Source organism: Ursus maritimus, unplaced genomic scaffold, assembly GCF_017311325.1.
Source record: "Ursus maritimus isolate PB19 unplaced genomic scaffold, ASM1731132v1 scaffold_2, whole genome shotgun sequence".
Taxonomy (NCBI): domain Eukaryota; kingdom Metazoa; phylum Chordata; class Mammalia; order Carnivora; family Ursidae; genus Ursus; species Ursus maritimus.
Window position 1 is genome coordinate 77,629,199 of NW_024424452.1, and position 13,810 is coordinate 77,643,008.

At 38.0% G+C, this 13,810-nt stretch overlaps 1 protein-coding gene across 1 annotated transcript in view; it reads left to right on the forward strand.

The window, feature by feature from the left end:
* Positions 1-10,291, forward strand: part of KLHL20 (kelch like family member 20) — a 60,682-nt gene extending 50,391 nt beyond the window's left edge. The window contains exons 9-12 of the mRNA XM_008696455.2: positions 2,910-3,043; positions 4,168-4,376; positions 6,035-6,141; positions 8,727-10,291. Coding sequence (XP_008694677.1) covers positions 2,910-3,043; positions 4,168-4,376; positions 6,035-6,141; positions 8,727-8,811 — 535 coding nt within the window. The 3' untranslated portion in view covers positions 8,812-10,291. The remainder of the gene's footprint in view (positions 1-2,909; positions 3,044-4,167; positions 4,377-6,034; positions 6,142-8,726) is intronic.
* The last annotated feature ends 3,519 nt before the right edge of the window (positions 10,292-13,810 follow it).

Genomic DNA, 13,810 nt, shown 5'->3' on the forward strand with positions numbered 1-13,810 from the left:
AGTGCTTAGAAGATAAAGTCCTGCTGTAGGGAGGGGCCTGCGACAAAGACAGGGTAGCTCTCATCCTTGAGACATTTGAAAATTGAGGTGGACTGATTCTAACAAAAAATTCCTGATTGGACTGAGGTGATCAACATTTTACCCTCCCTGCCTAATACAGGAAAGAGTGAATCCACCACTGGCGGCCAGGAGGGGTGGCTGCAGGGGTGGTGCAGAAATGAGGAGATAATATCAACTTCAATTTCTAGGATTCCATTCCTTTATAATAATGTCCAGCTAAAATGAAAAATTGTGAAACGTCTGAAGAAAAAAAAATGTGGCCAGTAGCTGAGAGAAAAAATAGACAATAGAAGCAGACTTATAAATGATCTACATTTAGGGGTGCCTGGGTGGCTCAGTCGGTAAAGTGTTGGACTCAATTTTAGCCCAGGTCACAATCTCAGGGTGGTGAGATCGAGCCCTGTGTAGGGCTCCATGCTCAGAAAGAAATCAGCTTGAGATTTTCCCCCTTTCCCTCTCCTTCCCCCCTCCCCGCGACTTGCATATGCTCACTCCCTCTCCCTCAAATAAATAAGTCATTTAAAAAAATAAAGAAAATAATAAATGATCTACATTTAGAGCTAACAGAAAAAAACTTTAAGTATAATGAATACATTAAATAAAATAGAGGAAAAGATTAAAAATGAATAAAAGGTTGGAGAATTTTAATATAGAATTGGAATCGAAAACTAAGATGTACATTCTACAACTGAAAAATATAATATCTAAAATTAAGAACTCATTGAAATGAGATTAACTAGACACAGTAAAAGTAGCCCAGACACAACCGAAGACTGAGTTAATGAACTCAAAGAGATTAATAGAAACTATCCAAACAGAGGGAGAACAGAGAAAACAGAATGGAAAGAACAGACTGTAAGAGACTCATGGGACACAAACAGTCCAACATACATATAATTGGAATCCCAGAAGGAAAGTAGAGTGAGATAAGAGCAGAAGCAGTATTTGCAAATAGAATTTTTGGCTGAGAATTTTCCAAAAGGGATGAAAGATAAATTTTATTCAAAGTGCATTTACCAGGGCACCTGGGTGGCTCAGTCAGTTAAGCATCTGCCTTCGGCTTAGGTCATGATCCCCAGGTCCTGGGATCAAGCCCCACATCAGGCTCCCTGCTCAGCAGAGAGCCTGCTTTTCCCTCTCCCTCTGCCCCTCCCCTTCCCCCTGCTTGTGTGCACTCTTTCTCTCTCTCTCAAATAAAGAAATAAAATCTTAAAAAAAAAAAATGCATGAATCTCAGGAAACCAACACTGACTAACCACAACCTTTCTCCAGGGCCTCCATTCTCCAGTATTTATATTTATGCTGCTTTCATCTGTATTATTTACCACATTCTCAGAATCTGTTTGGAGGTTTTTCCTTAAGAACATGCTCCATCTACCTCACTTGCTTCTTAAGAGCAAGGTATCATTTATTTTATATTTCCTGCAATATTGACAGAGTTTTCTGACAGCATTTAATAGACTAACAGAATTTCCCACCCAGGCAATAAAATGCCAGCACTATTCCAAGTGATTTTTGTCCTATTTCTGAACACTAGTAATTTATCAATCAGGACTCAGTAAAGAAAACAGAAGCCACACCAGTTATTTTAGTAGAGAGAATTTAATATTCAAAAATTGGCTAGCAGCTATTGAAGGGCTGAAAAAAATGAAAAGAGGACACTGAAGTCACTGTAGGAACCCAGATCTAGGAGCACAGAGATCAGATTTATGGGAGCCTAGAAGCCTCGAGTAGAGATCCCACAGAGCTTGAACCACCAGCACCTGAGGGGCGGTGCTCTGAACAGCTGTGACATACCTCCATGAAGGGTCCTCTTCCTGGCTCATTTTAGAGGATTGTAGTTTCCAAAGGTGATAACAGTACCTGTCATTTCACACACTCGGTATCGTTTGTCTTTGACACTCTTCTTATTGAAATGTGGGGTTTACATTTTCTCCTCTTGATTCTGGGCTGCCTTACAAGAACAGCCAAAGTGGCCCTATGTATGTGACTTTTGAGGCTAGGTCGTAAAAGATACATCTTTTTCTTGGATCTCTTGGGGCACCTTTGAAGCCTTGAACTGTCCGAGGTTGCCATGCTGAGAGGTCTGCACAGAGAGACCCTGAGGCTACTTGGAGAGATGCCCAGCCAGCAGCCCGTTGCTTTAGCGCTCTGCTCTTCCAGCCCCAGCCACAATTTGATAGCAACCACCTGAGACACTGAGCCAGAACTTCTATGTGAGGCCCTTCCCAAATTCCTGACCCATGGAAACAGGAAAGTTAGTAAAATCATCTTAAGTCACTGAGTTTTGGGGTGATTTATACAGCTGCGGATAATTGGAGCCCTGGTACTCTTACCTCAGGAGCTCAGAGGAGGTGCCTCACAGAGCCGTGACTAAGACCTCCAAGAAGCACAACAAGGCTAGTTTTGGATGTGCCAGAAAAAGTCTAGGAACTGAACTGGTCAGAGTGAAAGGGCCATTGCTGAGACGACACTAACAGGATTGGCAAGCAAACGAAACGAGTCTGTCCCTTCTCCCCTGGACTTAGGATTAGCTCCCCAGCAGCTAATCCTTCCTCTTGGCAGAATCTGACAGAGAGCCAGCTTGGCAAAGGAGAAATTTTGTTTTCAGAGTTCCAGCCCCAGCATCACAAGTCAGAGTATAGAAAACAGCTTAATAACTGACACGGGCACAAATTCTAACACTTTTTTTCCTAGTAACTAAGTAAAATATGTTAGATTCTCACTGTACATTTTGACCATAGCAAGTGTACGTATCTAACATATCTTTAGCATGATTTCACACCTTATGAAAAAGGCCTCACTTCATAAAAACAGGCATGCAGTCTTTGGTTTCTCTTTCACCGCAGGTATGATCCAAAGGAAAACAAATGGACTCGGGTGGCTTCTATGAGCACCAGAAGACTAGGCGTGGCCGTGGCTGTGTTAGGAGGGTTCTTATATGCTGTGGGTGGCTCTGATGGGACATCTCCACTCAACACAGGTTAGTCCCTTCCAAGGTCAGTCTGGTTCCCCCAAAGCAGCACATTCCTCAAGAGAGTCCCCCTACAGAAAAGTATAAAAATTATACTTTCAATTTTATATTATTATCCTATAATTTTAAATCATAAATATAAATTGTAAAATTAAAATAATTTATATAATATTTATGTAAATAATATAGTTATTTGTAATAATCTAAATAATTGGAAATTATTTTCCCCTTAGGAGAGTACAACTCCCAGTTCCTCCTCAGCTCCCTCTACAGCCATATTCTTCTAGCGTCTTTCCAAAATACTTCTCCCTCCTCTTTATAAGATTCTAGGAATTTATGATGAATAAAAGAACTATTTTCCTAATACGATTATTTCTCTGCCTCACCCCAACCATCTCTCCTTAAAAAAACCAAAACCAAAAAAAAGACAAAACCTATATTGTAATCTAAGAATAAATAAAAAGTCACAGCTATACGCTGGTTTATGTGTTAGTCCTTTCTGTTGGGAGATACTGGATGTTTCTGCCTAAGGACATTGTTAGTGTGGCCTCTGCATCAGATTCACAGTCACATATCTTGTCTTCTGCGTAGAATGCAGTAGGAATACAGGCAAAGGGAATACAAGAGTACGGAAGTTGTCTGATTGTAACAATCAGTTACTCGTATGGAATGGTGCCTACAGATCCTATAGGGCACCTGGCTGGCTCAGTCAGTTAAGCATCTGTCTTTGGCTCAAGTTATGATCCCAGGGTCCTGGGATCGAGCCCCACATCGGGCTCCCTGCTCAGCAAGGAGCCTTCTCCCTCTCCCTCTGCTGCTCCCCCTACTTGTGCTCTCTCTGTCAAATAAATAAATAAAATCTTTATTTAAAAAAAATAAAGGTAAGGCCACAAGTCATATAGTCAGAACTAGAACTAAGGTACCTTAACTCCAGCATGTGGCCTTTCCACCGTACCGTAGGCCCTGATGAGATTATAGTGGTTTTGCCCAAATGTATACAAGTCCTTCTCAGAAGCAAAAACAGATTGTGTAGTGAAAATATGTGTTATCACAAAGTTTTAATGGATACGAGGAAAAACTAGAGGTAAGAAGAAGTGGTTGAATAGTCACTTACTGTTTTTTTCCCCCTGCAGTGGAGCGCTACAATCCTCAGGAAAACAGATGGCACACCATAGCTCCTATGGGGACCCGGAGGAAACACCTAGGCTGTGCAGTGTATCAGGACATGATCTATGCCGTAGGAGGTAGAGATGACACTACAGAGCTTAGCAGTGCTGAGAGATACAACCCCAGAACTAACCAGTGGTCTCCGGTGGTGGCTATGACATCCCGTCGTAGCGGAGTAAGTGCCCAGCTACTGAAAACTTTGGGAAAAAGCACCAAGACAGGGCTGTGCAGGAGAGCTCTGATCTGTAAAATACTGGCACAGTAAGGAGGTGCACTGTTTAGGCAAAACAACCCCTGCTACTTTTGTACTGGAAAAAAATTAATTTCTTGTAATTGCTGTTATCTCAAGTAGTTAAATATCTTATAGTCAGTCATATCCTTAATAATAGAATTATTTTTGTGATTTATCTCTCATCAGTTGTTTCCCTGAAAGACATTACCCTCTCATCCACTCCCTTATCTAACTTCACCCATATTCATCCCTCTCAATTAGAGCTAAATTTTCCTAATGAATGTTCCTAGGTAATATTCTAAGTAGTCGGCACACCAGTACAAATGTTTAGGCAGAAACACATCTGGCCCCACCACCAGTCTCCACAAACTGGTTTGAGTAGTCTAGACCTGGTCAGGCTGACTTATGTCATGTTCTAGACCATGGATGACATGTGACTACAAGAGACTTCCAGGGTGGAGTTTAGCATGCATCCATGCTAGGACATTTGGTTCAGAGTGAAATGTAACCCATAAGCCACTGATGGTGTTAGGAGTGCATCGATGTAGGACAACAAGTGGGAGGATGCAGCAGTAGCTAAGACTCCATAATCTAAGGATAAAAGGGAGTGAATTCTGGTTTGCACAAATGTCGCTGGGAGGCATCAGCAAGTCAAAACATTCCCATATCTATGATTCTTTATTACTGGTGAGTAATAAACAGCTTCTAGATCACATTCCAGTTTTCACTGCTACATTCTGATTATTTAGCAAATATTTATTAAGTGCTTACTCTGTGCTAGGAAAGCAAGAGTAAGTACAACTCCACAGGAGCTCCCAAGTTAGTGAAGGAAATGGAAATGTTTACAGCTAACCATTAAAAAAAAAAATCTTGTTGCAGCATGTGCATTATAAGAGAACATGGGAAAGGATGTCTAATGTGTTTGGGGGCAGTGAAGAGACTTACCAGAGAAAGTCGCACATAAGCTAGGCCATGAAAGAAAAATAAGATTTTCTAGAAAAGGGAAAGAAAACACCAGCCGGGGAACAACATGTGCTAAGTATGGAGGCGTGAAAAACATGGTCTTTTCTGGGACTAGCAGTTAAATCACTATTCTTGCAGCGTCAGGTACATAAGGAGGTGAGGCTAAAACATGGGCTAGTATGGATTTCTGGAGGGCCCGAATGACACAATAGGGACTTTCAACTTACCCTTAGGCGGTAGGGAGGCGTTAGAAGGTTTTTAGAGGAAAGTGACAGCATGATTAGATCTGTATTTTAAACAGAATTTTAGTGGCAGTTTAGATAGTGGGTTAGAATAGGCAAATACCAAAAGAAGGGAGAGCAGTTTGGAAGTTCTTGCCCACTCCCAGTGACGCTTTTCCAAAAATTTAAGAAATTTATGTTTTTGACTCTGTATTAATATTCTAACTGAATATATAATTTTGTTGTTCCCACAATGTAGAATATTTTTGTCATTACTGTTTTCTCTGTGTTCAAGTAAACCAGAATGTAAGGTCATAAAGAATTATCTTTTATTAAAAAGGTTTATCTAGAAACTAGTCCAGATTTTCCCAGGGATTCTCTGGCTTCTTCAGCAGCTACTGTGTTTTGGTCCTGTAGGTTGGCCTGGCAGTAGTGAATGGACAGCTCATGGCTGTAGGAGGCTTCGATGGCACAACGTACTTGAAGACCATTGAAGTTTTTGATCCTGATGCCAATACATGGAGGTAACCTTTTTTTTTTTTTAATGATTTTTTATTATATTATGTTAGTCACCATACAGTACATCCCCGGTTTCCGATGTAAGGCTCGATGATTCATTAGTTGTGTATAACACCCAGTGCACCATGCAATACGTGCCTCATGGAGGTAACCTTTAAGCTACATTGCAGATCACTCATTGCTAACTTGAAAATCACGGCATAAGGTCACCCGTGACCATCAAAATGGGGATGGTCAGTACATTGAGAAGTGCTCTTGCAGTACTCGTAAGAGAGCTCCAAGTTACCCGTATTTGATGGCTTATTGTGACTTCATTGCTCTAAAGCGGCTGACATTTTACAACATCTCCTCTTTGGTAACTGTTCAGTTTTATAATAGAGATGGAAAACACAGAAAAAAAAAATCTCCTCTCTAGCCCCATCTTGTTCAGCTGAGGTAAGTAAGGCTCTGAGAAATAAAATGAAGCAAGTTAGTGATAGAATTAGAACTTAGATCTCTTGCTTCTAATCTGTCACAATTTTGGGGGGTTTGGGGGGACAGCTTTATATGCAGGAAAAAATAAATTGCAGTTACTTTAAAAAAAATTTTTTTTAATTTTATTTATTTGAGAGAGAGAACACGAGTGGGGTAGGGGGCAGAGGGAGAAGCAGACTCCCTGCTGAGCAGGGAGCCCAGTGGAGGGCTCGATCCTGGGAGTCCAGGGTCATGACCTGAGCCGAAGGCAGACACTTAACCGACTGAGCCACCCAGGCACCTGTTACTTTTTTTAAAAATAACAGTTTATTTCATTTTAAAACTGACTGTTTTCCTTAAGCTTTTAAAATCTATTTAAATATATTATTATTCTATTTTAAAGTCTAAGGGCGCCTAGGTGGCTCAGTTGGTTAAGTGTCCTATTCTTGGTCTCAGCTCAGGTCTTGATCTAGGGTCGTAAGTTTAAGCCCAATAAACAAAAAAAAACTAACAAAAAAACTATTAAATTTTAACATCACTTTTAGGAAGGAATCTACCTCTTATTTAAGAGGTTTAACTATGTTAAACTGTATTTATAGGTTTAATTTTACTTTGCTTTTAAATCCTTGTCTTAACAATCTCAACAAATATTTCCTAAGTACTTAAGTGGTTCTTATAAATTCACGTAAATCATGTGACTTGTGCTTTTATTAAATTCAAAAACTGGGGTACCTGGGTGGCTCCGTCAGCTCTGTCAATCACAATACTAAAGTCAGACACTGGACACTTCCGGCTTCTGCTGCATCACATTTTCACAGCCTTGTTAATTAAGATGGTTGAGTGTTCCAGACCTCAGGGCTACAACAGTGAACAAAAAATTCCCTGCTCTCCTGGAGCTGACGTTCTCGTAAGGAGACTAACAGTACCTTGTCAGGGGGTAGAAGCGCTGTGGTGAAGAGCCAAAGGGGGTTGGGGGTGTCCCGGGAGGAGTTTCTTTTTAAAATGTGGCCTAGGAAGGCCTCACTGCAAAGGTAACATTTTAGCAAAACCTATTAATAGAGGTAAGGGAAAGATAGACAATGGGAGGATTTCCTGAAGAGGAGCCTCCCACTTGCGGCATATTTTCTTGCATATTCAACTTTCTATGTTCAGTGGGAATCTGGGAAGATCGCCAGATTTACTTCTGCTACTTAATCACCATGATGCTACCTAAGGACCTCTTTCTCAGTAACTGTCACTAAATAGAATTAGTAATATGTGACCGAATAATATTTATGAAATTCTTAAGGATCATCTGTTGAGAATTACAATCTAAATTTTTGTAGTTACATATCCCAAACTTAGAACCAGTTTTACCTTAGAGCTGACAGAGGATCTAATATACTTTTCCATGTAGATCTTTAACTTTGAAGATGCTGTTGTTCACAGGTCAGAAACGAGAGGCTGACTTTATTTACTCACATCCAGATTTGTTCCACAAAGGAGGAGTCCTGCAAGAATACATATAAGACAAAAGGATAAAACTAAGTTATCAATGTTTAGGCAGAGGGAAACGTGAGTAGGAAAATAAGATAGCCGTGGTCAAAACTAGACAAAAATGTAGACTATGATTCTGTGTAATTGTTAGAAGTCAGTTTAGGTGTAGTTTTGTGTTTTTTGTTTTTTGTTTTTTTTTTTTTAAGATTTTATTTATTTATTTGACAGAGAGAGACAGCCAGCGAGAGAGGGAACACAAGCAGGGGGAGTGGGAGAGGAAGAAGCAGGCTTCCAATGGAGGAGCCTGATGTGGGGCTCGAACCCAGAACACTGGGATCGCGCCCTGAGCCGAAGGCAGATGCTTAACCACTGCACTACCCAGGCTCCCCTAGGTGTAGTTTTGAAGTCGTGATGCAAAATGTGGATACAATGCTCTCTTATTCTTGAAACAGTATCCTAGAAATGAGATCTTTTCACCCAATGTCTGAAATAGTTCTGCTACTTGCCAGAGCTCAATTCCAGCTCCTAATCTTTGGAAGAGAGATGTGTGACTCTAAAAACATTAGTTATGATAGAAAACATGTGTTTCATTAGCATCTAAATTATGGAAGAAACAGTGCTTTTTCCACTTTGAAATCTGATTTTGTTTCTTTCTTTGCAGGTTATATGGTGGGATGAATTACCGTCGGCTAGGGGGCGGTGTAGGAGTTATTAAAATGACACATTGTGAATCGCACATATGGTGAACGTCTAGAAGACAGTCGTGTACGTGCTCCGCTGTATTCTGGAGAGCTTTGACTTTGGAGCTTTGTATAGCTCGAGAAGACATTAGAACAAATTTTATTCTTTGCCGGTGCCTCAACATATGGAAATACAAATACAATGAAAGTACTTCAACTGCAAGATGCCACCTTTGCACAAAAATTTTCAATTCTGTGCAGAATATTTATTTTTGGTTTTAATTTATCATGGGTTTTTTGTTGTTGGGTTTTTTGTCGTTGTTTCGTTTTGTTTTGCTTTGGATTTAGCCTTTCTCCCACTAAAAAAGGAAAAAAAAGGAAAAGAAAAAAGATAAAAATTCCAAGCAGTAAAAGTTTATTTTTAAGATATTAAGTTTGAAAATACTAATAAAGGGGGAAGGGCTCTACATGAGGTAGTTGTTATTCTAGGCACTCCATCCACGTGACTCCACTACTCGGAAGGACCACCAGTGACACAGATAGGCAAGCAGGGTGTGTTGTTTAGCCGTCATGCTTGCACTAAGCACCAGAAGACTTGAAAATCTAAAAAACAAAACAAAAAGGAAACACTCATCTTAAATAGTACAATTCAAAAGGAATATTAAGTAGATAAAACCGGGACTCAGACACTAAAGTTTTCATCAGTGCAAGTTTGCATCTTGTTTCCTTCCATATGAACTTGTTTTCCACGATATTTAAAGTTTTTCATAATATTTTCCTAGAATTTCTGCTAGCTCTAGAGCTCTGCTCGGTGCCTCTATAAAAACAGTCTACAGTTCCTATATGCTGTCTTGAGAATCCTCCAATAGAATCATGTGCTACTCTGCAACAAAGTTTTTGCTCAGAAATATTGCTGACTGAAACAACCTTCCTTCTTGTTTCCTTACTGCTACTAAGGACCAGCAGGGAGAAACGTCCTCTCCCCAGCAGTGAATACTGTTATGCAGTTTACACTTGACGCTCAGGCCTGCTGAAGCTGAGGCTTACCTGTAATCACAGCCTCCAAGGGAATGAATTCTTCAGTTCATGTAATAGTACACGCTAATGAGTGTAAAATTGAGGCATTTTATTAATAAAATCTTGGTTCTTTTATACAAACTATCATTATCCTCATTCTGTAAAGCCACTGTTCCTACTCTCAAATTGCACTTTCTGGTGAAAAGTTAAAATTTTTAAGGAAAAAAATGATACAAATTTCAGTGGTCAGCATTTTGTCATTGTGTTCATAGACCAATTTTTTTCAATGTATTTTTCAGGAAAATCTTTGAATAAGACTTTAACCGCAACCAAAAGGAATAATCTTCTCCTCCCCCCGCCCCACTACAAAAATGTTTGGCAACTTTTGTGTTTACATTTAAAGATCATTTGCACCTTTACAAGGAAAAAAAATAAGTATTTGGTAAACAATTGTTTACATGTATCATTTATGCTTTTTTCTAGCATGTATAACTTTTTTAAATAAAGGTAGTACTTACCATAAAAAAAATTTTTGGTTAATGTTTTTTAGTTCTTGTGTCTTTGCTGTTTAGTTTCTATGTCATTTATATTTCTTTTATGTAAAGTTGTAACTACTTTCAACCTGAAGGAATAAAGGGATTGCCAGTTAGAATTATGAACTTTTATTATATATATAATATTACCTAACCTCTAAACTTATTTTCTGGTGTAGCACTTAGAACTATACAATTTTGAGCTTGAAGGACTCTTAACAATCATCTGGTCCAAACCCACCTATTTCTCTACTTTAAGCCTGAAAACCAAAGATGTCCTTCCTAAGAGTAAATATAGTCAATGATAGGACCAACATTAAAAATCCGTTCCCCGAATTCCCACTCCATTTCTCTTTCTGTGCCACACTGCCACTCCACCCCCCATTTGAAACATGGCCTAGAATATACTAACAGACTCTAAGTAAATCTGGTATGTAACATTTAAAAAATATAAACTTTGAGATCCTTATGGTACTGTGTCATTAAGTCAGTCTTTAAGACAAAACTCACTTATTTCCCAAGATTCTACCATTGCATATATTTTAAGAAAAATAAGAACAGGAACAAAATTCTAAGGATTAGACTCTCAGTAAGTAGGAAAGTTCCCAGTAGGAGCAATTCATATGGCAGTGATTCAAGAGCAGAGACCCAGGAACTACAGTACCACCCAAGTGTTCATTGGCGCCTAAAGGGTTATTTTTTCCTTCCACTGAAAATGATCCAGTTTTATTACTGAGAAAATATACTTATTACATAAATGTCATTGCTGTAAAAGAATATTTGCATAGTGATTTCCACAACTGTGAAGTGAGCTCAGAGTTGGGTTGGGTTGGCGGTCCTCTTCATTTTATAAATAAGTAAATTGAAGCTTAGAAAGTTAGAAGGACATGGTAGAAACTGAACCTCATATCCACATCCCAATTCCAAATCCATTCATTGTTCTCTATACTACTCTCCAGCTTAGGGGACAGCAGTTTACCCTATGTCCTCCCCTCTTATGGATCCAAGAAGAGTTGTTGATTTTTCCGTCTCTTCAACTTTTTACTTGTTAGGACACAGTGGCTATCCTTGTATGAGGAACCAGAAACTGGAAGTGAGATGTATAGTTTTAAGTAGAAAAATATATAAATCATGAATTATCTCAATAGTTGCAGAGAAGTAATTTGACAGGATCCAACATCCAAAAATCATCAACAAATTAGGAAGAGAATTGCTTTAACCTGACAAAGGACATGTATGAGAAACCTACAGCTAACATCATATTTAATAGTGAACTACACACTTTCCCACTAAGATCAGGAACAATATAAAACTACATTCTTACCACTTCTACCTGCCACTGTGGTGGAAATTCTAGCCAAGGCAATTTGGCAAAAAAAAGAAAAGGCATCCAGACTGAAATTAAGTAAAACTCTTTATTCACAAATGACATTAGTCTTGCATACAGAAAATCCTAAGGAATTCAATGAAAAAACTAGAATAAACAAGTTCAGCAAGATCACAGGATACGAGAGCAATATATACTCACAACAAACAATCCAAAAATGAAATTAACAATTCCAAATGTATAAAAGTGCAAGCATATTTTTAAAAGGTGTATCTTCAAAAACAGAAAACATATAAAATTATTTTACTGTCATTATCTAGTATGGATGGACTTTTACCTCTACTTTGAAACTCCATGGCTACTTACCTATCCAAAATAAAGTAACTTTCACTTACTTTGAAAAAATTTTTTTTTCTATTCTCAATAACATGAAATAAATACTTAAGAATAAATTTAACAAAAAAAGGGCAATACTTGTTTGCTGAAAACTTATCTAAAACACAAAACACTGTTAAAGGAAATTTTGAAATAAATGGAAAGATACCCCATGCTCATAGATTAGATAGATATTAGACTTAATATCATTATGATGGCAGTACTCCCCGAATTGATCATAGACTGAACACAACCACTATCAAAATCCCAGCTAACTTTTTTTCACAGAAATTGACTAGCTGATCCTAAAATTTTTTGGAAATGCAAAAGACCCAGAATAACCAAAGCAATCTTAAAAATAAAGTTAAAGCTGAAGACTCACACTCCCTGATTTCGAAATACACTACAAAGCTACAGTAATAAAGACAGTGTGGAACTCGCATAAGGACTGACATCAATGAAACAGAACTGAGAGTCCAGAAATAAACATCTATGGCCAAATGAATTTTTAAGAAAGGTGACAGAGGTGACATGGAAAAACAATAGTCTTTTTAATAAATGGTACTAGAACAAATGAATAAGAATGAATGAATACACAAAATGATGAATCTGGATGCTTACCTCACCCCGTACATAAAATCTCAAAATGGATTACACACCTAAATTTAAAGCTAAAATTATAAGATCCTTAGGAAAACATAGGAGTAACCCTTTGGGACCTCAGATTAAGCAATGATTTCTTAGACACAACACCAAAGGCATAAGAAATAAAATAATTGATAAGCTGAACTTCATCAAAATTATTTTGAAAATAAATGAGTTCACCCTGGTATTTCTAATTCAAATTTAACATTACAGAGTTTCTACTTGGCTTACTTTATTTTATAACTGTGTATCTTTTATGCTCAAAATCTTGGTTCATAACATTGTTATATGTTTTATACTCCGTTGTTATATGTTGTACTCAGTTATCTTGAGTACAACTTAAATTTCTTTGCTGCTCTTCTTTTCCTAAGATATAGTTGACAACATACAGTCAAAATACTAAGATTTAAAGATACTAAAATTAATTCTCTGTATGATTATGGCATGAACTTAATATAGTTAGGTTTATTTTCCCTTTTTAAGGATTGCTTTTTCTTTTTGATCCAATTTTGTTTCATAATTATATAAAACACTTACATGGTTCCAAACTATAAACAAGGAACATTCAAATAAGTTTTAACTTTCATTCCTGTCCCCTTTACCCAGTTCCTTCCTTCCCCCTAATTAGTAACCACTTTTACTAGTTTTTAGTTTATCCTTCCATTGTTTTTTGGAAACATAAAGGAAACACAAACTCACATTTCACTCATTCCTTCCATAAAAGACAGCATACTATGTATACACTGTTCACATTATGCTCTTTCAACAACGCATCTTGGAGGTCACGATCACTCCAGGGCAGTATTAGATATCTTCCTCAAACCTTTTTATAGCCACATAGTGGTAATTCACTGTGCAGCTACACCATAATTTATTCAAACAATCCCCCTTTGATAGGCATTTGGATTTGTTTTCAGTCTTGCTATTGCAAATACTATTGCAATAGACAGCCTTGTACAGGCTTCATTTATATTTTGCCAGTGAGCTTTAGGGAAGGAATGCTAGAAGTGGGACTGCTGGTTAAAGGGTAAATCCCACATTATTTTGCTAGATATTGTTAATTTCTCCATAGAGGTTGTACCATTTCTAACAATCTTTTTTTTTTTTTTTTTTTTAAGATTTTATTTATCTGAAAGATAGAAAGCTCCAACCTGGGGGAACAGCAGAG